We start from the raw sequence: 24,850 nt of genomic DNA, 5'->3' as shown, positions 1-24,850 counted from the left end.
AAACTGCGTTTTTCTGCAAAACCTGCAATAAAAACCCTGGCATGAACCCAGGAGAAAGCTTTCAGCGGTTTCACACGCTGCTCAACTATTCAAAAGTCTGCAAAAGAAAAATCAAATATCCTGCGGGTTTTTCTTGCACAGTTTGCGTTTTTCTTCGCGGCATCCGAAACTGGCAAAATAGCTGTGGACCGGAACGGCAGGAAAGTGGGTAAAAGTTTCAAACTGCAGAGGGTTAATTTTTATTTGGCAAGGAAGTGGCATTTTTCAATGTGTGTGTGACTTGCAAAGTTGCTTTGTGCAAGGAATTGAGTCTCGCTCAAGGCACACGCAAGCTTTTATTAGGAACAAAAGCAGGATTACTAAACAAGAAGTGCTAGATGTACAAAACAAAAAGGAGCCATAACAAGTGCAGGGTGGTTGTGAACAATTCCCAAACTTCACAAAAGCAAACAAGGCAAACAGCTGCAAACAAAGCACCAGAATACAACAACTTGGACCAGGGTTCCCTACAGGCTAGCGAGACGACCGTAGGGCAAACTCAATGCGGGAAAAAGAAAGCGGCACAAAACACATTAGCTTCAATCTGGTCATTTGATTTTGTATCAGCACAGCGTTCTCAGAAGAAACTCTGAAGGCAAATGAACACACAATGTTCCTGCCCAATAACACAGCAGATCACAGATCTCGCAGCAGATGTGGCACCTCTAGAAATGCAAAAGGTTAGCTTTAACTGTGCACTGCAGACCCGAAACACAAAAGCCACACATGCAAGAAGTGCAGATGTCAACCAGCATTTGACCAACCAGATCATGTGTACTCCCCCTAACAACATAGGTTAGTAACAAAGACTGTACAGCTAGGACAAAGCATGGATTTATACCATCCATTTAGAATGTCCAACTCATTTTTTAACTGAAGCTCTCGGTGGCTAAAGATGGTCATTCCTTACGGCCTGGTTGGGGGGAAAAAGTCGAACAGTTTCCGGAAGAGCGGTCCATCGCTGGCCTTGCTGCCCGATGAGCCATTCCACATCTCCTCGAACGCTGCCTTGTCACCTGTGGACCAGAGCAGCCAATGCACTGTGTCAGCAGAGTGGATCAAAACGCACAAATGAACCAGCAAATACAACACCAAACATCCTATCATGGGGCAGCCAAAGGCTCTTCTCGAAAGATGGCCTAGTCCTGCTACAACCCCTCTCCTCCTCCTCCCCTTGTCCAATAACTTCACTTGTGCAGATTAGAAATCACAACAATGCTCTGCGGGACAACACTGCACTTGCAAAAAGCCTGCACTCCCAGTAATGCATGCAGCTGTGCATGCATCAGCCAGGGGATGTTTGCATCAGAAACATTAGTGAACTGAAGATTGCTTACACTGAACTGGAAGCACCTTTGTACAGCGTCAGCAATTGTGCAGCTGCCTCCCCCCCCCCAAAAAAAGAGTCTCTAAGGTGCCATTTGAAGGGGTCAGAAACCTCTTTTTCTTGCCTCATTAATACTGTGACTCCAATTCTAATTACACTTTCCAAAATTCCAGAAAAAGGTTGGCTTTCATGTCCCCCTTCGTAAATTCCTTTCCCTAAGGCAGTGGTTCTCAGCCATGACTGCGCCGAGGAACCCTTTTGGGCTTGCAGAAGTGATGGGGGGACCCCACGATGGAGCACATGTTGATTGGTGTCATAATGTCAAACAATGCACACTTTCAGCTTTTGTCGCCCACACACTTATCCAATGCCTGCCTTTTCTGCTGGACGTTAATGACACTGTGCCTCTTAATGTTAAACAATTTGCTCTTGAATCTAGAAGTGTTTTGAACACCTATATGCTGCCTTTTTCTGTGTCTGTCCTTTTTCTTCTCATAGCTGGCGTGTTGTGCAAAAGGCAGATGTTAAAATATCTGCTATGCGGAGAAACTAAATGCACATGTAATGCTGTGAAGCCACTTTTTTTTTTTTTTTTTTCCGCATTGCAAGCAAGTGGTGGCAAAAATCGAGAAAAGAATTTCCGGACCCCTTAAATGCTCTCACAGACCGCCTGGGGTCCGCGGACCCCCATTTGAGAACCACTGCCCTAAGGGTACAGCAGCGGCTTCACAAGGAGGGTAAGGAAAGCCTGCAGCAAGCCACGAGTGGTAAGCAGGCACAGGGCAGCGTTCAACTTGCCTTCGTCCATGTTCACGTACTGCTCCTGGGTCTCTGTGAGCCCGTCAGGCCGCTTGATGGTGCGAACAGTCATGGACCGATCACCCAAGCTCCGCCGCACAGTCACCTCTTCGTTGCCTTGAGCGTCCTGGACAACCGAGCGCTCCTCGAGTTTCTGGAGGGGCAAAACAGAAGGGACCGAGATGAGCGGTGTACACCAACAAGAGCGTACAACAAATCAAAGCCATCCAAGCTCCTCCTCCTCCATGTTTCCTCCCAGTGCACACTCAGACTGCAGCCTCCTCTGGCCTGCTACACAGTCAACAATGCATCAGTCATTTAAAAATACGCACATTTTCACATTCGCTTCATCCATGGTCTGCTTATAGTAGTAAAAGTGCAATCCACAGCGTGTGCTGTGGGCTACATTTGTTGTTCAACGCAACGTGTCTCACAAGAAACGAAATTGGGAAAAACATCACAACTGTGTTGAAAACAAGGTCAATTGGTACATAGAAACGGTACAGTGAATGGAAAAAAGAAAAAAAAAATACAGGAGCTTAAGAAGCAGGCAGGTATGGGTGGCTGCTTCACATGCGGTATCCTTAGTCATATCCAGCTCCCCTCTGGTGCTCCCACTATCTGCCAATGGTTGTTTTACATATTACCTTGTTAAAATAAACGCAACAGGTAAGTGTGGTCCCTCTTCTGACACCAGAAGATATATTGTTGCTTCCTTTTGGTGTTACAGCTAGTGCAACTCAAGAAATGCTCTTCATAAAATAAAATATTTATCTGCTTTTTGTCAAGAGCAACAAAATCTGTGGGAACGGCTATACCTAAAAAATATTAAAAGTACATGTTGCATATAATAAGTTCATACTTGTAAATTATTCATTCTGTCAATTCAAGGAAGTGTTTCTGGGCTCCTTTAAAGATTGTGGGCTTGTCAAACAAGCTGTTCTGGTCAATACCTAAAAAAATATTTTAAAAGTAATGTTGCGTATAATGGGTTCATACTTGACTTGTAAATTATTAGTTCTGTCAATTCAAAGAAAGTGTTTCTGGGTTCCTTTAAAGATTGTAAGCTTGTAAAACAAACTGTTCTGGTTGAATTTCAGCATAGCACTTTTTTTTTCAGTGATAAGTTGTTAACTACAATACAAAATTCCATGGAAAGCCAACAATGATTTGAAGGCAATGCACTAACACTTCAGCAGCCAGTGCACAGGCATTTGGGTGCTTCCAGCTGGCTTCTCCTCAACATCTAACTTCTTTTTGTAAAACAAGAACAGTTTTTGTGTGAAAAAAAAAACAAAAAAACAGCCAGACAAACCAAAAAAGTCCTATGAAAGCTTAAAGGCATTAGAAATAGGCATGAGATTATGCAAAAAATTTGTTCTGTTTTCATATTTGTTTTCAGACATATTTTCAGAAAAGCAGGACCCCTACTAAATGGTGCACATACCCGCGAGTGCTGCATCGAGCTCATCCCACCCATCCAGACCTGTGGCTCCGTCGGCGCCAGAAGGCTGTCCAGGCCAGCCCGGGCCACGTGCTCGTCCAAATCTGCATGTACCCACCACCAAGCTTTTGGCACAGGCAGGACCACCACCACTTGAACAGGTGCCACGTCAAAGATGCCTGCCGAGATCACCAGCTAAGGGTATCCCCAACTAACCAGGGTAAGGGTATCCACTAAGGCTATCCCCCAAGTTAAGGGTATCCCCAGCAAAGGGTAACATGCATGGTGAGGGCCTCGGTGACAGCAGTCTTGGTGCCACGGGCGGCTTGTAGACTGCTCCTGACAAGTTATAGATGCTCAAGTAACAGCTTGGGGATTAAACGGTGGTCCCCTTTATCACTTATTGTCACAGTGCCTCTGGCTACCACCCCCGAGCATAGGTTAAGCCATTGAGGAAAGCAGCATTCGGAGACGGCCTCCTGCGTCAAGTTTCCAGCCCAATGATAAAAAAGAAAATCAAAGCCAGCCCTTTGACGTCCTGTGAAAAAGAGGAACTGTTTTGGCCTTCCCACACAACTGCAGACATGAAGCTGCAATGAAAACAGCCAAATGAAAATTCGTATAGCATTGGATTCCTTTTTTAGAGGTTATGGGAAGGTCCCACCCAGGGCCCGTGTTTCTCTCTTTTTTCTTTCCTAACATTTCATAATTTGCATTTTCACAAAAAAGAGACAAGCTGCTTTCCCCATGCTCCTCGTGGCATTCCTGGTGGCTGGCATTCCATTCAGTGTTCATTCACTGAGCCTATCATTTGCCGTTGTGATAAGCAACATGATATGCACATATATGTGACAGTAAAACATCGTCAAGCCATCTAGCACAAATCGTTTGATTGAACTGGCACACCAAAGCAAATTTAAACAATATTTACCAGCACCAGCAGTTGTGGTGAGGTGGCTTGTTTGAAAGTAAAAGTTCTTGTCTCTGTTTTTGTTCAACAAAAATGACCAGCTACATCAATGTTTAATTACATGTTCTTACTATTTACACTATTTACATTTACCATTTACATGTTCTTACATACTGTTACTTTCAGGAAGACACCTACTTCCCCCATCCCCTATATGTTCAAGCTTGAGGAGGGTGTTGGAAAAGCAGTAGTTGGTTAGGTGCCGGTCAGACCATGGTGCATACCCATGCAGAAGACTGGCCAAGGTGTATACTAAATTAGGCTGACTGCATGCGCTACCTTCTTTCTTTTTACTTTTGGCTATGTGTCAAATACTGATGTTCGAAGGTGCACTCAATGGGGTCTGGATGCTGGTGATTTCGTAAAAGAGGGAATAGTCGAGGCCATTAAGTCTGCATGTCATCAAGCATTAAACAAGTTCCTCCCCAGATCGCATTCACCATTCAGGATTTTTGAGATACCAACTTGCAGTGTGGAGATGTGTTGGGTGGGAATAACAGTTCCCAAGCTTTTAAAATACTCTGCATTAAAAATCTACTGCCACTCATATACTAAAATCTGGAAAAAAAATGGTGCGGTCAGTTCAAAACACCAGAAACATAAGCAGCTGCAGAGCATATGCAGGGACATATCCAGAGGTAAAGCTGTCTCAATTGAAGCATTCCTCAAAAAGACTCGCAGCAAAGAATAATTCTTACCAAAGTCCTTGTACGGCAGGTCCTCTTGCGGAATGTGCCCCGGCGACAAATTTGGCCACTGGGAACACAGTTTAACACAATGCCTTAGTCGTACAGCCAAGAACAAGAAGCAGAAGCATGCAGCTGTAATGCTTTACCATTTACAAGGATCTAGGGGTATCTAGCTAGGCCACTGCTCTGCACTAGATTTATCTTCATGGCTTAACTCAAACAACTGCACTAGATTTCTTTTCAATTGACAGTTAAGCTCTACCAGCAAGCTTCAGTAATATGGAAAAAGGTGCCCAGAGAATGGTTGGCAGGATGTGGCTGTGTCTATCAAGGAAAGGGAAGCCAAACATTAGCTAAAGTGCTAAACAATTGCACCAATATTGAATGCAAAGACCAACTAATGAGTCTATAATTGCTTAGTACATTTTCAACAGTTGTGGAACAACAGGATTATTAGTAGCAGCTCTGGTAAGAAAAGAAGTAGCCCGTAGCAAAGTATTTTGAATTCGTACCACTTAGCGCTAGGTATGTGGCAAAAGGTTGGATGTAGGCCTGACGAATCACTCTTTGCATCTTCGCTGCATATGACGCTAAGGGTCATAGGAAATGTCAGCATTGTGTGTATACATGCGCGCATTGTGCGATGTTGCTTGATGTGCTCATGGTATAAGGCAAAGCTTGAGCGTGTGAACAACTGGTCTGTCATACGCAGCATTCAAGCCTCACAGGATCTCAAGATAACTATACGCTGCATTCCATGACCCAAGATATCTCTGCATATGTTAACGTAAGAAACAGCGTCTTACAGAGCACATGAGAAAACAGCCATGCAAGCTAAGCGTATGCAACCCTGGGGAATTGTGAATTTCAAGCAGTTCTTCATTTAGAAAAAGTGTTACACATTCTTCAGAGGTAAGCATTACCTATCAGAATAAGATTTAATAATAACCATAAGATACCTGTATCGTTACTCTGCAAAACTGTCAGCCCACAAAGCGTTAGTTTCGGTTTCACGAAGCTTCGCAAGCTGAATTGGAACACAGGGATAAGTTTTGATTGCAACAATGCAGGAGCAAAGTTTTTTGCGACCCAATTTTGAATGCTGGGAAGAGAAGCTTGGGGAAACGGTAACATTTCAAACGAGGTGACAACTAATCGTGAGCGCGCACTCGACGAACTACAGCTTCGATTGAAACCTTCCGCTCTCAAGAAACGTCTGTTGTACACAGCAACAAAAGGAAAACATCCCCCTCACCATGTCCGGGCTCCTTCGAAACGGTTCTTGGTAGTCGGGAACTTTAAGCATGTGATCACGCAGATGTCCCGGTTGCTCACTCGGTCCCTCTAGAGCGGGCATGTCGGGGCCTGCGATGAAACAGACACACGTCAAATAGCAGTTGTGTATGCGTTGAAACAGACACACACGGCAAATAGCAGTTGTATGTGCGCAGATCTCGAACGCAACAGACCATGCAAAAAAGGAGGTAATTCGGCCAGTCCAAAGCTTCGAAATATGCCGTCCAAATGCTGGAACATATCCCACGGTGCGCTGAACATCGAGCCTTCATACGGGTTCTCGTCCCGTCCGAAACCGCCATTGTCTTCGTACACAGGACCTCCAAAGCTGCACCATAATAAACAAGCACATTTTTGTTTCATTTCGTCAGAATCCACCGTTAGCTTTAAGTAAGCCATCGAGGTACCAGCTGCGCGCTCACTGGCGTAAGCACTGTACTACATACCTTGGATCCCTGGGTGGTGAGATCCCCATGAAAGATCGGAACAGTTCGTGCAAGTTCATGGCTTTGCAGAGCTTCTCGCTATGTTGAGTGACGAAGTTCTCACATTGAACACAACTCAAATGTCGTAATCGTGCTTAATAATTGAAACCAAGAGCAGAATTTTCTTTATATGATGCAATGGGTGCAATGACGACGTCGAACCATCGAACGTCGAAACAGCTGAAGCGCACAATAGTTCCGAAGCCGACTCTAGCCGAATCGGCCAAAAACAAAGCCAGTACAGCGACCAAAATTGACCAAAAATTTTTCTAAAAATCCATTACTTTTTTGTATACTGCGACAAAAACAAATTACACGCTGCATGCCACCAAAATACGGCAGCTTGAAACATTGCAGTCAGTGTAAATTTTTACCAACAAAGTGTTTTACCTGCACTGACTTGCTACACTAGTGTAATATTGGTGTAACCGGTGTAGCGCGATGACAGTAGTATTAACTCTATAACGATGACATCATTCTCCCAAACATGCAAGAAAAAAGGAGAAAGAAAGGCAAAATTATAAGCAAATAATTGTTTTAGCAAAAGCCCTCTCTTCGTCTGCTACTTCCATGCAGTAATAACTGCTGCGTCTCTTCGGCAGCGAATGGCAGAGTGCTGCACCGCCTGAACTGGTGCAGGAGAAACGAACGGACCTTGACTTCTGCACGCAAACTGCGCTTTCGCAGGCCTCTCAAGCTTGGACGTTCCCTGTCTTCCCTATAGGCGGCGTAAAAATCGACGCCCCACGTGACCAACCTAAAGCGCTGTTTTCGACCATCAAGCCCACCAGACGGCGCAGGCAAATTGTTACTTTTGGTATAGAATACAAAACATTCATTCCGTGACTCAAAGAGCCCACACAGTTCGCTTACAATGTGTTATTTAAAAATACTATTAACAAGTTCCGCATCAAACATTCGTTGAGCAAAAATGTACGCAACTTTTTACGAACAGCCGACTGGTGCACCACCTCGTTTCTGAATTCGCAACCACAAAGCCGCCAATTCAAATTGAAACCGCTGCAACGGCCGACCGTTTCAATGTGCGCGGAGCACCGGTTTCGTGACTGTTATTGCTGTTATGTGCTTTTGCGTCCATCAGTTGTTGAGAGGACTGGCAAAACACGGGAATTGAGTGCTTGTGGAATGACAAATGTGGGAAATTCCGCATCGGAAGGCAGCTGTCGAGGCCAGAATATTCGATTCTTCCAACAGAAGGTGAGTGTTTTGCACTCCGCTAGAAAGACGGTGCAAAGGAAACCCTTGTCGCCGTCAATACTTCATTTGTGCCCTTCGTTCGAAATCTTAGCGCAAGTGAACGAGTTGTTATGGCAAAAAAAAAAATGTTGTCACGAAAGCGACGTACAATTGCAGCGATCGAAATGAAATGATGTCCTGGCCTCTGTAAACTTGCGGATGTCAATAAACGATTTGTTCTCACTTGCTGCTCACTGTGGTCTGTGCCAGTCGAGGCCATCTGGTCACCTGGCGTAACATCACTTCACTAGCGCGGCGCAAGTAAACACGCGACCAGCGTGCCAGCCAGGAGCCAGCAGGAGCAGCCACGGCCGGACTCGACGCCCCCACATGACGCCCCTTTCGCGCGCGGGAGGAGGAGAGTCGAGTCCGGCCGTGGAGCAGCGAGCCGGCGGCCGCCGTGCGAGGGCAGCCATGTTATTAAGGAGCTCAAGCGGCCTGTGCAAAAAGCATCCGCCATGTTTACAAAGCCGTGTTTACAGCGCCATCAAGCGGGCGTACTGGGTAGTTCACGACGCCGCCACTACGCTTTTTCTGGCACTACAGGCAAAGCTAGACCTTTGCTTCTCTAAAATCCTCCCTGTTCTGTGCTTTCGCGTATGCCTGTAGAAAAGTTGGCGTGTAGCATATGCCTGTAGCGTCTGCTTCAGAAGACTTGCCAGAAGAAATGAAATCGGCTGTGGGTTAGCCACATTGCTACTAGTAAGCTGTTTTGAACTAAACAGCGGCAGTGTAGAATTGAATGGCTGTCAGTGGAAGCGCTACACCCCAGAACTTTTCATGACCGACGCGGATCTGCTGCTCCCCATCAACAGTGCTCTGCCGTCGTTGTGCGTAGGATGGGGGTTTCCGATTACGAGACTCGAAGACTGGTCGAGGAGGTCTATGGTAAACATTTGGGTGCGTGCAAATTCAATGCCAGTATACCATGCTTCGTTTTTTTCCTTCGCAGACTTGATCAAAGATATTCGTGATCCCGAAAAGCCTCACACTCTAGAAGAGCTTGGTGTTGTAAGCGAAGAGGAAATACGCGTCGAGCGTGACTCGTACACTTACCTCAGCGTCACTCTGATGCCCACAGTACCCCACTGTCACCTCGCTGCTATTATCGGTGAGCTGGCATAAGCTAACATGAACCGTACAGCCACTATAATTGCGAACTTTGACCGTCCCAGGACTCTGTGTGAGACAAAAACTGGAGCGAGAGCTGCCGTACAGTTTTAAGGTAAGTACGCAGCATTTCCCGCTGGGAGTGCATGCAACCGCGTCATGCATTCAAATTACCGTTGGACTTGTGTAATGGTGCAGGTCGGCCCCCCGCCCGAAATTTCAGATGTTCTATATTACATTGGAATCTTATATTATATATAATGGCTTATATAAATGGTTATAATCTCCCTCATAAGCCCATCCAGACGTTTGGCTAAAATTAAGAGCTGTCGTATTGAGATTGTACAACATTCTTTTTACTCTGCTTTTCCTGAAATCACTTCAATTGCATGAAAGATCCAGTTACACATGATAAATGTCTTTAACGTTGCCCTGCCTCTTTTGTGATGTCTTCCATCTACTTGAAGACTTTTTATGATTGTGCCTAATTCAGAAGCAAGCTGGATAAGAGACATCTAAATAAGCAGAAATGGGAAAATTTGCCAGATCGCCTGCCAACTATAACACTAGCAAGAAGAAAAAAAACTGATTCAAATACTCTTCATCAGTGGTACGGCTCGGCTACAAAGTGTGTTCAAGCCACTGTTTGTGTGAGCTGACGGTGGCACAACTCATTACACAGGGGCATGTGATGGAATTGCTCGAGCCATTGACTGAAGTATCAGGATACCTTGGGAGTTGTAGTGCGATTCTGTGGAGAACTTTCCGCACACACACACACACACACACAAAGAAGGCAGCTCTGTTACAAAGCGTCATTGGCGTTGAGGGATGCTTTTTGCATGCACATGGGATAGGTTTCAGCCGCAACAAAGATTCAAGGCAAGTGAAGGGAGGCATGTGCTGGCAGTCGGACAAGTGGAACGAAATACTTAGGTGTACACTGGATTATTATTATCTATTATGGCAAAGCATTTATAAAGCCAAGTATGCCTGTGACAATGGCGCTGCGTGGTTTTTTCACGGTGGGAAGTTTGGCCATGGGTTCTTTATAGACACAGCTGTGTTCAGAAGCACACATGATGTTGCTTAGTCTGAGAGCTGTGCAACAACAGCACCAACAGTAAGGTTTTCCAACCATGAGTGTGCATCGCACTGTCTACAAAGCGCAAGCTGGCATTGTGGTGGCTCCCAACTCGGCCCCGACCACTGAAATGATGTGCTCCTGCCCCGTAGCTGCCACACTGCAAGGTGCACAAGGCCAAAAGAAATGGTCTTCCTTGGCCCCGGAATATCCACTGCAGGTCACAAGTCGTGTTAACTGCCAGCAGCCTAAAAAGGGCAGCACAGAGAAAGTGCCAGAGAATGGGCATGTGTTAAAGCAGAGCACACAAAGGATTGGCACAGGAAAGGGAAAGAAAAGCCAACCGGTAGCCAATCACCTTGTAAGCATGGCAAACAAGAGGACGACTGCAACAGAGAAATGCTTCTAAAGATGGTGACGACCAACGCGAAAGTGGTGCGACCTGTGATTTAAAGTGAAGTCAGCCTCAAAGAACAAATAAATGCTTCGAACGCTGTACAAAAAAACAAAACAAAACAAAAAACATTGAATCTGAACAGAAAGGAGAAGTGTAAATGTTCTAGAAGTCTAGGTTTCTGCTACGCTGGTTTACTGCTGTCTTGCTTTTGCTGAGGTGGGAGTCTGCGATCCTGCCTGAAGCTCGCTTGTGGTGGTCAGGGCAGCTGGAGGGACGTGGTTACGAGGATTCTTGAAAGCAGGACATCGCGAAACTTCCAAGAGCTGGCTAGACAGGACTCGCACACTTCTTTTAATGAAGGGGGGTAGTGTGTCATTTGTAGAGTTACCATTATCACTAGAGTGACTGCCATCAGAGTAAAGAGGTGTTTTTTTCATGCAGTGCTCTTATCCCTTCACTGCCTTAGTGCTATATCAGCGGGACAAGGGCAGCCTTGAGGTATAATAAAGAGCAGTGATCAACTGCATGTGTGCCTTTTGAATTTCAGCTCGACATCTTCATCAAAGAAGGTACGCACACAACCGCTGCCGAATGTAAGAATGCCTTTTATACTTGCATTAATGTCTGTCATAGTCCATTTTCAGTAGAAGAAAATTATCCCATCAGCCTATCTAGTAAGAAAATATGGATGAATTGGTGACACCAATGTTCATGCGTAGTGTTTTTTGCATTAAAATGCTGCGGTGGAGTTTTGCCTTCCTTAGTAGTAATGCATAGAAGTTAGACCTATTTTGTCAGTACTGGTGGCTGCAACAATAAGAGCACAGATTTCTCAACCTGAATGCGAATGGTTTTCGGACAGTTTTTTTCTGAAATGTGCAAGACTGGGGGTAGGATAGTGACCTGTCCCATCTGTCCTGCAGTGACCAAGCAGATCAACGACAAGGAGAGAGTGGCAGCGGCGATGGAGAACAAAAACATAAAAGAGATGGTGCAGAGTTGTGTTTCCTTCGAAGCCTTGTAAGGACCTCGAGCTGGCAGCACGAAAATGCAGTTCAAGTATAGGGCTGTGAACAGCAAATAAACACAATGTTTTCATCTGGGTGTTTCTTCTTTTTATTATAAAACGTGCGACTGGTGAAGCCAGGAGACACGCGAACCCACTGTATGCTTTTGAATGCCTGAACTGGCTTTTAATTCATGTTTTTTGCTTTGAATCTGCGGTACTGTCCCAAAAATACCACAGGTAATATTGCACAGAATGTGCCGATTGCTCTCAGTTTTGGCAGCACTAAGCCTAGAACAAAAACCATTGCTTGCAGCTCAAACTATAGCCTTGAGCAAATTCCTTGCAGAAAAATAGGATGTTAAATAACAAATGCGTCGCACATTAGGATAGGCGTTGAAAACTTAAAATGCTTGCATACATGGAAACGACCACATTTGGCCAAGAGCTTGACCATTGCTCGGAAATGCGGTGGCTCGTGATGCCAAGAGTATACTACTGATCCACGTCTCCTGTTCTGATCTGCTGCCATGCAGAGGCCTCCGTTTTCATGCCAGGCAGCTGTGGTAATGCCCAGTTATGCTGTCCTTGATAGAAACGCAGCTTTTCTGTTTTCGCTGAGCAAAACAATGAAGTGACTGCAACCAGCTCTTGACAGCTGGCTCAACATGCAACAGCTCCTTTGTTGAGATGCAAATCATCTTTATTTTCATTGTCCAGTTCATAAGCGATGTTCTCCCACAACACTGCACTCTCCCGGTGTTTAATATACACACACAAGGGAAGTGTACAAACGTTTTTACATTGCTGAAGCTGCTTGACCACTGAAGCTGCCAGAAGCAGACTGCACAAGTCAGCAACTTGTTTGCAAAATGACTCGCACAGGTACCTGTGCTCTGTGGACAACAAACAGAGCACCACTGCATGTTGTGTATCTGATGTGCTTCTGTGAAATCTTCAGCAAGCACCCAGTATTTTCAAGCGAAATCCGAAGCATGGTTCACACACACGAGAGAAAAAATCTACAAAACAGGATGGAATAAAGGTGCATCTCCTAACGTTTTAGCAGCCCATAACATTTGCATATAAAACCCTGCAGTCTGAAACATATGCCTCTAGAATGGTTACAATTCCTGACATGGAAACTGAGCAGCCAGTGTTCCACTTCCGGTACTAACAACTCCCGAGGTTTGTTTTTGAAATTTCTGCTGGAAATGTCCACACACACAAATTTGGAGATGGGCTTGGTATCGCATACCTCAAATTTTTAAAGAAAAAAAAAGTGCCATGCTTTGCATTCCCAGGCACTAAAGTAGTAGGCACAAACAAATTGGGGGTCTGTGCACGCTTTTATTTACAAAACAATTCTTCTCCCCCCAGGAGTAGCAAACCTAACGCCTGAGAATGCTGTGCGATCACATCGCAACGTATATCCCTCGGAGCTCGCGACAGCGCCGAATAGTGTGCTTTTTAGCCGTATCTGCTTGGGTAACCTAACGACATGCTCCAATGGGGAGGGGGCTGGTCTAGTCCATGCCTTCACGCCCCTCGGCATACAAAGTGGGGGAGGGTGCTTTTGTCCCCCTCCCCCTGCCGCCACTGGTTCTCCTTCCATCTCGCGGCGAAGTCACACGCTCTCAGACCGGCCCTGGCTGCCGCCGCCGGAGGAAGGGAGGGAGGAGGGGGCCTAGGAAGAAGGCATGCCCGTGGCCAGCTTGCTCTGCACCAGCGAGGTCTTGCGGGGCGGCAGCGACTCCACGGTGGGGATGGTCTCCCCCGTCGGGTTCTGGGGCAGCCGCGGCACCACCTTCTGGCCCTTGGCCTTGGCCATGTTGTAGTCCCCGGAGTCAAAGTACTTTTGCTGCACAGATGGGGGGGCGCCCAAGGGCAGGCCCATCAGATGGGCCTATGCAAACTCCGAGCAGCTAACAAAAGTAGCAGCTATGAGATTACAGTCCTCATATAGCTACCTTTGCATCTTTATGGCCACTAGCCACTCTTGTACCATCATGTCTCCAGGAAATTAAGATCCCACATGACACCCACGACAGGCTCACCTCCCCCAACCAGCTTCGAAACAACAGGCTTGGCTGGACCAGACACGGGAAGCCAGGCAAGCACCTTGTATACCCCGCCTACAAACCGCCACTTTGTGCTACACTGAGGACAGTTTATTAAACAAGTAGTGACACAAAATTTCAAAGCTGAGATAACTATGAAAAATGCTTCCTTTTTATCAGGAGATATCTCCCAGCAAGTTACAACAGTAGCCGTTCAGTATAACATATTTTAAATACATTTTAGTCTGCAGCTATGCCATGTGTACACTTCATGGTTTTGGGACTGATGTCATGCTGCCCGGGCACGCGGGGATGGTGAAGACCTCGGTCGGTCTGGACAAGCACGTGACACAAAATTTCAAAGCTGAGATAACTATGAAAAATGCTTCCTTTTTATCAGGAGATATCTCCCAGCAAGTTACAACAGTAGCCGTTCAGTATAACATATTTTAAATACATTTTAGTCTGCAGCTATGCCATGTGTACACTTCATGGTTTTGGGACTGATGTCATGCTGCCCGGGCACGCGGGGATGGTGAAGACCTCGGTCGGTCTGGACAAGCACGTGCGCTCGCGCACGCTGCATCCAGACTGGCAGCGGCGCGACAAGAATGGTGACGCCAGGTGTCACCTCCTGTCATAGCGGCCACTCGGCATTCGTTTTGTCGAAACCAAAACTGACACGAATAAACGACGCTGTAAATGATTGTTTACGCTGCGATAGAGCGTCTAATGTGCCATTCTATATTGGTGGGCTACATAACAGCAAAAAAAACGTAACACGAACATTTCGTGTAAGTACTCCTTTAACAACACTCACTGTGAATTGCTGGGCGTGTTTCAAAGTTGTGGATTAATTACGCATTGTAGGGAGAAATGACCAAATGTCCTATTTAGCGGCACCCCTCACACCCAATCCCCATCCCACATGCGAGCAGTAGGTGGACCAGCAAAGAACAGGGCATCCCAGACTAGCGGACGCCCCCCACAGGGCCGGTGCTGTCACCAATGAGCTTGCAATTAAATATGTTCATTCTCTGTCTCTTACGAAGCAACTGCAATGTTTTTGCTCACTGCTCCAAAGGAACTAGATGCAGCACACAGTTCAAACATGCAGGGAACAGTGGTCGTGTTATCACTGATGCGTGGGCAAAGCTTAAACTGTGTGGCTGAATGACGGGCTTTGCAAACAATTACTGATCCAAGCAGACAAAAGCATTACATGCATGCGTTACGGTGCATGTAGATTGTTTGCCTGGTGTTGAGGAGGAACTGCACGAGGCAGCAAGTTTCCATTTGCAGGGGATGGCATGGGTGATGCATGAGCAGAGGGGTTTAAGGTGTGCTGGTTAATTACAGCCTTTGGACAACATTAGTAATGTAATTGAAGGCACTACACAGCTGCTATACGCATTGGAGCGATCAATAGCACAGAAAGACAGGACAGCAGGTGCTCGATTCTCTAAAACGACGAGCGTCATTTTGAAGCGGCACGGTGCTGGCATGCAAATGCATGTGTACTGCGGTTGGGGCGTCGCCTGGAGGAACGAGAAATGGTGGAAATCACGCCAGACATACCGAGGTGCACTACGCACAGCCTGGCGCAAAGCGACGTGCAAGTGCGCGTTGCTTTGCGCCTGAGCATGCCTGGAGTAATTTCAGCTGTTTCCCGCCGCTCCAAGCGACGCCCCAACCCCAGAACAAAGCGAGTGCGGACAGAAGGCCTGAGTGGTATTGTGGCTCCATCTATAGGCCGGATGGTAAACGAAACAACAAAATATGTTTCGTCGTTCGCTGCAGGCCTAGTTAACATTCGTTTCAAATACTTGCCCTGGAGACGTCGCCGCTGATGTCACAAAACATACGATTTAGCTGGAGAATTTAAATTTTGGCTTAAACTATGTAATTTCCCAAGGAATAAAGCATCATTTACTGCCAGACAAGTGCTTGGGGCACTATAAAGCACCTAATCTTTCGAATAAAACAAACATGTACTTTGTCTTCCTGGCCCCTTTAACATGGGGAGGCTACATTGAAAACTGAAATCCATAAGCAAGAAAGAAAGAAAGAAAAAAAAAACTGGAAATGGCAACCAACAAAAATAGTGCCGCTTTGGGGGCAATTTCAACTGCGATTCGAAACTTTTTATTAGAGCTCATCCAAGCTGCACTTTAGGGTTTCCTATACAATTAGAACTGACAATAAGATTGTTATACGCAAATCGTCTGTTATTCAAGTAAACAGCACTTAACTGCTGCCTCAAATAGTGCCAACCTGTTCAAAGTGCTGTTGTCGTTCATCTCGTCATATTTTATATTTTTTTTTTTCCTCTTTTCAGCGGGAAAGCTAAGGGAAACCTAACGACACGAGCGTTTAAAAGACATCTAAGTCAAATGGCCTTCAAAATTCAAACGCCATTCGAACTGGAAAAAACGAACTACACAACAATTCTTGAAGGCAGTCGAAAGTTACTGCTTTGATCCACCACGTTTTGGTGTCGCTACTACTGCCTGGTTTCGATCTTGCAACTTGACAAAAAATTTCATTATAAGAGTTAAGCTGGGCCCAGCAAAAGAAAAGACAATTTTTAGTGATAGAATTGAAAACAACCTACAAGCGTGCACAAAACAATGTCTTTTTTTATTTTTTGCACCATTGGTGTTGGGAGTACCAAGTTACCTTGTAATCGTAGATCGAGTGATAAAAAACAAAAACATGTTACATTATGAAGATTGTGCACTTTCAAAACCAAATTTTAATTGTAAATAATTGTTTTTGTAATTATGCCAGGCAGAAACTGTTCCAGAGAGTACAACCGTCCGCGTTTCAAAGGCCTTTCAGAACTTCAAAGGTCATTGGTCGTGCTCCTTTGACTCAAATGGCATTTCAGCCAAATGTCTGAAAAACATCGTGTAGCAGCTCAAAGCTGGCATTTGAGTCAAATGACATTCGGTTCAAAGGCCTTCAAAATGCCAGTGTACCCTGCTACAACAGCGTCCAAATGTCATTTGACTCAAATGCGAAGTTGTGCTGCTCCACTAGGTTTTGAAATTCCATTCGGCTCAAGTGACATTCGAGCCAACTGAGCACCCAGAGAGACATTTGGGGCGCTCGAATGCCATTTCAAGCGCACTCGCGCACAGTGTTCCAAGTCAGCATAAACAAATACAGTACTGGTGTACCTAAAACAAGCAAAATATTCTTAATTGTGGCACTTTGTTTACTTCTCATTTACTTAAATTATAATAACAAGATGTAATAATTTCATACTCTCAGCACCAGTGCGAGCAAACAACAAACCACTGTGGCCAGACAGAATATCATTTTTTGAATAATATCTTGAATTTTGAATATCTTTTGAATAAAACAAACTTGCGTTTAGTCTTCATGGCCCCTTTAATTAGGCATGCTCATGACTTGTGACAAGGTGAACGCTAAAATGCCTTAAAAGGACCGACAACTGATTTTTGTCGAATATATATTGCCTATCCCGAATGAAAGGGCATCACTTAAAGCACCTTAATGAGAAGCGGTTTCGCGGATAACGCCCTAGAACTTTTTAAATCGAAATTTTTAGATGTCCAAGCCATATGTGTCCTAAAAATAATGCTGGCAACCATGACACACAGTAGCGCAGCAACATACTTTTGGCTGTATGCAAAATGAAAAGCGATGTATAAAAACTTGTCCCCAGCTAAAAAAATTGTGAATCGCAGGCTTTCTTATTCCTTTATGTGTTTTTTTTTTAATTCACCAGTCTATTTTCCACGAAGGCGCCATCTGTTGGGATGGACGATAAATGCGATTCTCCCTGGCCCCCCCCCCCCCCCTTTTTTTAAGCTGCCGTTGGCGTATTTGGAAACAAATCGAATATTTTGGCAGAACAAACGCCCCTGACTAAGGTAGAATCGCCAAAGCTCCTTCACTGTGTCTGTTTACTGAACGCTGTCGTTGATTCTGGGCATGGATGATCAGTTAGCCACACAGAGAGAAACCCAGTGACGGCCAGCGTGTCTTAAAAATTTTCAAAATAATGTTTAAAAATACATAACAATCTAAACTTATACAACTACTTGTGTTAAAAGGTTTTCAATAAGTGAAAAACGTTTCAGCAGCTACAGCAGCTGCTAGGTTTGCAGGTCACGTGACTGGGACACATATTGTAGTGTGAAGTTTCGACACTACGAACTGCCACCCTTCCGATTTCAGGAAGTTTGCTGCGAAATTAGAATTATTTCCGCCAATTTGTTTATGAATTGCTTGTGGTTACCTGGCTATAAAAAACGCTGGCTTTCATATGAGCTAGAGAACACATACACGACAAAAACCGGTTGTCCGTCCCTTAAAAAAAAAGCATAGAGGAACACAACAGTGGACAGATGTGCTACAGACTATTCTAATTAACTAGAAGCACCAGCATCCAATTGAACTAGGTACCTGCAGCAAGCAAACGACAATCTCTGGCAGAGCATGAGAAATGCTGACCATAGCTGGTATTACTGCTCCATGGCACGTAACAGTGATGCAAAGGATGTTGGAGGTTCAAAATAGTTACGCAAGAAAGATTGTAAACTTTTCAGTGAATTCTGGGTTTTCTACTGCTCATTAGAATTTAGACAGCCACAACTACAGTTGAGCTTAATGAATTTGGAAGCATTCTTGGTTTGGTACTAGATGGCAACACTATGAATTGTGGATCAGGTCTGAGGAGAACCAGAGCCTGCCGCACACACTAACAGCTACACCGAAGAAGTCGTTAGTGAAGTACTTTTTAAAGTGGTATTCCCTGCTGTGGAGAGGTACGCAACCACTCTACACTCCCTGCAGCTCACTGAACACCTCCAAGTTCCTCTAGAGTGGCACCCCATTCTTGCACTGTTTGGGCAGCTTTTCATCCATGCATGGTGTTCTGCATTCGCTCTTGTAAGCAGCGTGAGCGTCACATGCATTGGACTTGGCAGCATGACAACCATAGGCTGGCAAAACAGAAAGGACTCACTCAAACTCAAGACACAAAAAGCCCGTCTCTACTCAAAATCACTCGTCCCGACTCATCGCATAATCATTTGTAATTGTACTCGCTTGTTTTCAACCTCATTAGTACTCACGAGTAGTACTCATACTGAACCTGTACTCACATTTTATTCAGAAGTTTTTCTACTAACTTGTTCTTGCAATCAACCACTTGCATTCATGCGCTGCACTAGGTCTATAGATTCGACTAATACCCTTATGGCCTTAGAAATTTGAAATGTAATTCGAACTGGAAGGAGTTCTGCCGATCTACACGACAATTCTCAAAGGCAACTGAAAGTTTCCGCATTCACCCGCCATGTTTTGGTGTCGTCGCTGTTGCCCAGTTTCGTTCTCATAACTTGGCAAAAAAATTTTAACCCCAGGCCAAAGAACACCTTTGTGAGTCATAAAATTTATTATAACTAACATACATGAGCACAACATGCACAAAACAGGCAGTTTTATTACTTTTTTTTGGACCACTGGTGTTGAGAGTAACAAGTTACTTTGTAATCGTAGACCAAGTGATAGCAAACAAAAACAAAAGAAAAATAATTAAGAGCGTGCTCTTTAAAAACCAAGTTTTATTCGTAAATAATTATTTTTGTAAGTGTGGCATGCAGGAACTGCGGGCGAGAGTACAAACGTTTGCATTTCAAAGGCCTTTGAGATTCTCAAAGGTCAGTTGTTGTGCTCCTCTCAAATGCCATTTCAAACAAATGCCTCTGAAAGACATCGTGTAGCAGCTGAAAGGTGTCATTTGAGTAAAATGACATTTGATTCCAAGGCCTTTGAAATGTTTGTGTAGCACGGGTATAAGCCAGAGAACGCTTCCAGCTCGTTCTCCTGGTTTCCTTTTCACTATTGTCTAACTGATACCCGTGCCACAAGAGCGTTTCGAAGGCCCTTGAGTCGAATGTCATTTGACTCAAATGACACCTTTGAGCTGCTACACGATGTTTTTCAAGGGCATTTGGGTTAAAATGGCATTTGAGTCGAAGGAGCATGACAATTGACCTTTGAAAGTCTCAAAGGCCTTTGAAACACAAACGGTCGTACCCTCGGGCGCAGTTTCTGCATGCCGTAATAACAAAAACAATTATTTACGAGTAAAACTCTGTGTTTAAAGTGCACGAACTTCATCATTTTTCACTTATTTGAGTTCTCTGTCACTCGCTTTACGATTACAAGGTAACGTGATACTCTCAACACCGGCGGTGCGAAAAAAGACAAATAATACCCGTGCTACACGAGCGTTTGGAAGGACATTTCAGTCGAAGGACCTTCGAAATTTCAAATGCCATTCGAACTGGAAGGAGTTCCGCCGATCTACACGGCGATTCTCAAAGGCAGTTGAAAGTTTCCGCATTCGCCCGCCATGTTTTGGTGTCGCCACTGCTGCCATGTTTCGTTCTTGGCGAAAATGTAATTTTAGAGCTAAAATGGGCAAAAAAGCAATTATTAGAGACCAAATTGATAACTATCTACAAGCGCGAACAAAACATGCACAAGGCAGCCAGCTTCGTTTTGTCTTTTTCCGCACCGCCGGTGTTGAGAGTACCAAGTCACCTCGTAATCGTAGAGCGAGTGGCAAAGAACGAAAACAAGCGAACAAGTGAAAAATTATTAAGATCTTGCACTTCAAACACAAAGCTTTTCTCGTAAATAATTGGTTTTGTTATTACGGCTTGCAGAAACTGAGCCCGAGGGTACGACCGTTCGCGTTTCAAAGGCCTTTGAGTCTCTCAAAGGTCAGTTGTCGTGCTCCATTGACTCAAATGGCATTTGAACCAAAGGCCTTTGAAAAACGTCGTGTAGCAGCTCAAAGGTGTCATTTGAGTCAAAGGACATTCGACTCAAAGGCCTTCGAAACGCTCGTGTAGCACGGGTATAATACCCGTGCTACACGAGCGTTTGGAAGGACATTTCAGTCGAAGGACCTTCGAAATTTCAAATGCCATTCGAACTGGAAGGAGTTTCGCCGATCTACACGGCGATTCTCAAAGGCAGTTGAAAGTTTCCGCATTCGCCCGCCATGTTTTGGTGTCGCCACTGCTGCCATGTTTCGTTCTTGGCGAAAATGTAATTTTAGAGTTAAAATGGGCAAAAAAGCAACTATTAGAGACCAAATTGATAACTATCTACAAGCGCGAACAAAACATGCACAAGGCAGCCAGCTTCTTTTTGTCTTTTTCCGCACCGCCGGTGTTGAGAGTACCAAGTCACCTCGTACTCGTAAAGCGAGTGGCAAAGAACGAAAACAAGCGAACAAGTGAAAAATTATTAAGATCTTGCACTTCAAACACAAAGTTTTTCTCGTAAATAATTGGTTTTGTTATTACGGCTTGCAGAAACTGAGCCCGAAGGTACGACCGTTCGCGTTTCAAAGGCCTTTGAGTCTCTCAAAGGTCAGTTGTCGTGCTCCTTTGACTCAAATGGCATTTGAACCAAAGGCCTTTGAAAAACGTCGTGTAGCAGCTCAAAGGTGTCATTTGAGTCAAAGGACATTCGACTCAAAGGCCTTCGAAACACTCGTGTAGCACGGGTATAAGAAACTGGCTGCCTTGCGCATGTTTTGTGTGCGCTTGTAGATTGTTATCAATTTGATCACTAATAATTGCTTTTTTGCCCATTTTAACTCTAAAATTAAATTTTTGCCAAGAACGAAACATGGCAGCAGTGGCGACACCAAAACATGGTGGGCGAACGTGGAACTTTCAACTTCCTTCGAGATTGACGGGACTCCTTCCAGTTCGAATGGCATTTGAAATTTTGAAGGCCATTCGACTGAAATGTCCTTCCAAATGCTCGTGTAGCACAGATATGAAACAGGTGAAAGCGTTTATGGTTACCGATTCTGAAGACCGAGAAAAAGTGGTTTCAGTGCGCGTTGCGCATGCTAGCAGTTTCCGGTGCCCTTCCCTTCGAACAATTTGAACGAAGAAGGTGCTGCGAAGTCACCAATGCTTGCCGCACTTTCACAATGGCCACCTTATGACGAGTGGTTGCCAAGAGCAGCAATACCGCGGAAGAGGGAATAGAGAGAGCTGCACTTTTCCCCCTTAACACCTCATTTTAACTTCCTTTAAAGGGCCCCGCAACATGCATTTGGCTCGCACTTGCACGTTGGCTTGAGTGTGTGATCAAACCCGCAAGTTTGTACTCGTGTGTACAGTACTTGTGAATACAGTACTGTACTCATGAGTGCAGTATTCACGGGTACATGCGACCTCGTGTGCTGTACGCACGTCTGTACTCACTCATCATCGTCCTCACTTTTTGTCTGGGTCTGTACTCACTCGTTAGTTTGAGTACAAATGAGTGCACTCATGAGTGGATACACTGACCTCTGATGACAACACCGGCCACCGCAGCGCACTTATATTTGCCCCCCTCAAACTCGGCATAAGTGAGCACCTTGTTTGGGCAGGAATCAAGCTCCTCGAGAGACATGGGCCCTCTTCAGCTTACCCCTTTGTTCAGTCGCTTCTGAAGGAAGACAGATCCACCGGGCCTTGTGTTTGTCGGATACTTCGACTTGAATTTGGCTTCCTCCTCCAGTTCCGCTTTCCGCATTGTTTGCTGCGAGGGAAATGGTCAGCTAAGAAAGTGCTCCACACAATGACAACATCTACGAGGACGTTTTCTTCTGCTATTGATGGCACACGCGTAAAATTGTGCACCCACGACTCATACTCGAAGCCGGCAACTGAAAGTTTCATTTACTTCAATTTTTCACTAAGAATTTTGAGGCATCTACCCTAGCTACATGCATTGTAGTTCTGCGCACTACTTTGATTCCATAACCTGGGGTGGTTTTGCATCCTCCGAGTCGCTCTCGGCAGGGGACAACGAAACGGCCAGCTAAGTTGCGACACTGAGAAAGCTTTATGTGGCTTTGGGAAGAGCTTTTTGCAAGGCTCTAGACTTAGCCAGAAGGCGCATGAACCACTGAGATGCGTATGGCCATACCGAGAAAGCAATTTCGTGCTGCGATTCAACTGTTGACTGCACATGACATTCGTGCAGCGTTCGTTCCAAAACGCAGTCATATTAACACGCAGCAAAGTAGCAAACAATGACGCAGGGTCCAAAGGCTTAACACCGTATTCTGTTTCCTCGCATCGATTAACATGACTGCTCAGTGTTTCTGGTCAAAAGTTTACCCGGCTGCAACAACCGCTTCGGCTCAACATGGAAGCACTGCTCTACAATGGCTGCACCGAGGCACACGCGCAGTGCAGAACGACCGCGGTAACAAATAAGGCAGTCATTCGTTTCTCGCCTACAGAAACACCAAAGAACGCCATTTTCACCTGTTCATCCTTGTCAGCGAGTTCCGCAGAAGTCCCAGCGGTTTGACTCTCATCGGTCGCCATGGTCTTGCAGTGAAGGCAGCTACTCACACCGAAACGCAGCTACAGCGGCTACGGGTCCAACTGGTGACTGGTCGGATACCCAAGGTGGGCGCGAAATTTCGCAGTTTCAAAAGTTTCAGGAGAACAACGCTTTAGCAGTTTGCCTCCAAGAAGTTCCACAGAATGTTCACAGAGCGGGGATGTAGCTCGCGCGATCGTGCACTGCAAACTTTTTGAGCGGATCAAAACTTGGTAGCAGCGGTAGCAGCAGTAGCAGCTTGCAAGTTGTAGTTGCAAGCAGCAGAGTTACTCAATATAGACAGTTGCGAAACTCCGCTTCAGAATCCGGGCGGCGCTAGCCCCCCCACTCCGTGGAAGCTGAGGGGCAAGTCGACGCGCGCGGCACCTAGGAGATAAAAACGGAACTTCGCTAAACTATTATTATTCAAAATTCTTCTGTAAAATAAAGATTGCTTTTTAAATTAAAACACAATAATTACGTAAAATTTACTTGTGTTTTTGCGGCTTTTCTTTTTTATGACTTACGGCAGCAGCTGCAAGCACTTGAGTACTGCTTCAACGTCCTGCTGACAGACGACAGGCTAGTCAACTTGCCCCGTGCTTGCCCCGGCGCAGGGGGGCAACCGAAGACCGGCTTTCGATACATGGGGCCTATGGGGAGTTTCGCAACTGTCTATATCCAGTAACTCTGGCAAGCAGTAGCTTGTAGTAGAGTGAACTAGAATATTTGGGTAGTGGAAAAAGCGGCGGCTGCTCCCCACGGCGCGCTTGAAGCCAAACGTGTTAACCGCCGCGCGTGGCGCTGGTGTGCACCGCCCGAGGAGATCCCGAAGCGCCGAAGCGGCGCGCGTTGATCGGCGTGCCGCTATGCTGCTGTTCGGTGATTCCCGCTGTGTTTTGACGTTTTTTAACCGCTGCACATGGTCTTTTTTGTGTGTAATTACAAGAGGAGCCTTGCAGACACTGCACTGATCCTTGAGTGTTCTTGATTTTGTCTTTTATTGGTAATACGGACAGGGTGTTATGCGTGCGACGGTCTCTAATTGCGAAGGGCCATGGCTCATGCAGTTTGAAAGGATTGTGCGGTATTGTGGGGTGGGACTGCACCCCGAATAAATTTATGTGATTGCTAGAAATATTTTATATTTGCGATTTGTTTTACCCTGCTTTTATTTGTTGAGTTCCTAACTGTTGATAATTATCTTACGTCTGCGAGACGTGGGCAGCACATTTCATGAACTCGTGCATTTCTAAAGGCCCAACCACATGCAGCGTATTTTCGGCGTCGCGCGAGCGTCAGCGTCGTTCGGCGTCAACGTGCGCGCCCGCAGGAGAGGGCGAGTAACCGAATGGGACCGGCGAAATCACGCGCCGGCGTGCGCGCTCGACGCTGCGTCTGTGTGTGTTGCCAGACTTGCTTGCCTAGCTCTGTGCCAACATAAACAAGTTGTGCAGAGTTTTTTGTAATTAGGCTTTAAAGTAAACGTTTATTT

The 24,850-nt window shown here is 45.5% G+C and overlaps 3 protein-coding genes across 3 annotated transcripts; 1 reads left to right on the top strand and 2 right to left on the bottom strand.

Moving 5' to 3' along the window:
* Positions 1-696: 696 nt before the first annotated feature.
* LOC144170503 (HCLS1-associated protein X-1-like) lies at positions 697-7,226 on the bottom strand. The gene is made up of 7 exons (XM_077700345.1): positions 7,010-7,226; positions 6,737-6,891; positions 6,523-6,632; positions 5,277-5,334; positions 3,612-3,712; positions 2,165-2,318; positions 697-1,055 (listed from the first exon to the last, which is right to left on the bottom strand). Exons 1-7 carry the CDS (start codon positions 7,066-7,068, stop codon positions 946-948), a joined length of 747 nt encoding a protein of 248 aa, XP_077556471.1. The 5' UTR covers positions 7,069-7,226; the 3' UTR covers positions 697-945.
* Positions 7,227-8,902: 1,676 nt separating this feature from the next.
* Positions 8,903-11,994, top strand: Galla-1 (cytosolic iron-sulfur assembly component galla-1). The gene is made up of 5 exons (XM_077700346.1): positions 8,903-9,193; positions 9,258-9,416; positions 9,481-9,530; positions 11,444-11,489; positions 11,820-11,994. Exons 1-5 carry the CDS (start codon positions 9,145-9,147, stop codon positions 11,918-11,920), a joined length of 405 nt encoding a protein of 134 aa, XP_077556472.1. The 5' UTR covers positions 8,903-9,144; the 3' UTR covers positions 11,921-11,994.
* Positions 11,995-13,443: 1,449 nt separating this feature from the next.
* Endos (endosulfine alpha) lies at positions 13,444-23,499 on the bottom strand. Its single transcript, XM_077700347.1, has 3 exons — positions 23,295-23,499; positions 22,450-22,560; positions 13,444-13,763 (listed from the first exon to the last, which is right to left on the bottom strand). The coding sequence occupies exons 1-3, from the start codon at positions 23,355-23,357 to the stop codon at positions 13,590-13,592; spliced, it is 348 nt and encodes a 115-aa protein (XP_077556473.1). The 5' UTR covers positions 23,358-23,499; the 3' UTR covers positions 13,444-13,589.
* Between the last annotated feature and the right edge of the window lie 1,351 nt (positions 23,500-24,850).

The sequence above is a fragment of the Haemaphysalis longicornis genome, unplaced genomic scaffold, assembly GCF_048455015.1.
Source record: "Haemaphysalis longicornis isolate Haplotype H1 unplaced genomic scaffold, Haemaphysalis longicornis Haplotype H1 scaffold_2, whole genome shotgun sequence".
Lineage (NCBI taxonomy): Eukaryota > Metazoa > Arthropoda > Arachnida > Ixodida > Ixodidae > Haemaphysalis > Haemaphysalis longicornis.
This window is presented reverse-complemented; position numbering and strand designations above follow the sequence as displayed.

What these genes read in the sequence shown, in the direction of transcription:
- LOC144170503 (XM_077700345.1), bottom strand. Translation starts at nt 7,068, where the DNA reads ATGAACTTGCACGAACTGTTCCGATCTTTCATGGGGATCTCACCACCC. An exon ending in TCACCACCCAGGGATCCAAG is followed by an intron (nt 6,892 to 7,009) that starts GTATGTAGTACA and finishes ATTATGGTGCAG; the next exon opens with CTTTGGAGGTCCTGTGTACG. An exon ending in GTACGTGAACATGGACGAAG is followed by an intron (nt 1,056 to 2,164) that starts GCAAGTTGAACG and finishes TCTGGTCCACAG; the next exon opens with GTGACAAGGCAGCGTTCGAG.
- Galla-1 (XM_077700346.1), top strand. Translation starts at nt 9,145, where the DNA reads ATGGGGGTTTCCGATTACGAGACTCGAAGACTGGTCGAGGAGGTCTAT. An exon ending in TCACCTCGCTGCTATTATCG is followed by an intron (nt 9,417 to 9,480) that starts GTGAGCTGGCAT and finishes TGACCGTCCCAG; the next exon opens with GACTCTGTGTGAGACAAAAA. An exon ending in AGCTGCCGTACAGTTTTAAG is followed by an intron (nt 9,531 to 11,443) that starts GTAAGTACGCAG and finishes TTTGAATTTCAG; the next exon opens with CTCGACATCTTCATCAAAGA.
- Endos (XM_077700347.1), bottom strand. Translation starts at nt 23,357, where the DNA reads ATGGCGACCGATGAGAGTCAAACCGCTGGGACTTCTGCGGAACTCGCT. An exon ending in TCGCTGACAAGGATGAACAG is followed by an intron (nt 22,561 to 23,294) that starts GTGAAAATGGCG and finishes TTTCCCTCGCAG; the next exon opens with CAAACAATGCGGAAAGCGGA. An exon ending in AGAAGCGACTGAACAAAGGG is followed by an intron (nt 13,764 to 22,449) that starts GTAAGCTGAAGA and finishes CCATCTGTGCAG; the next exon opens with CAAAAGTACTTTGACTCCGG.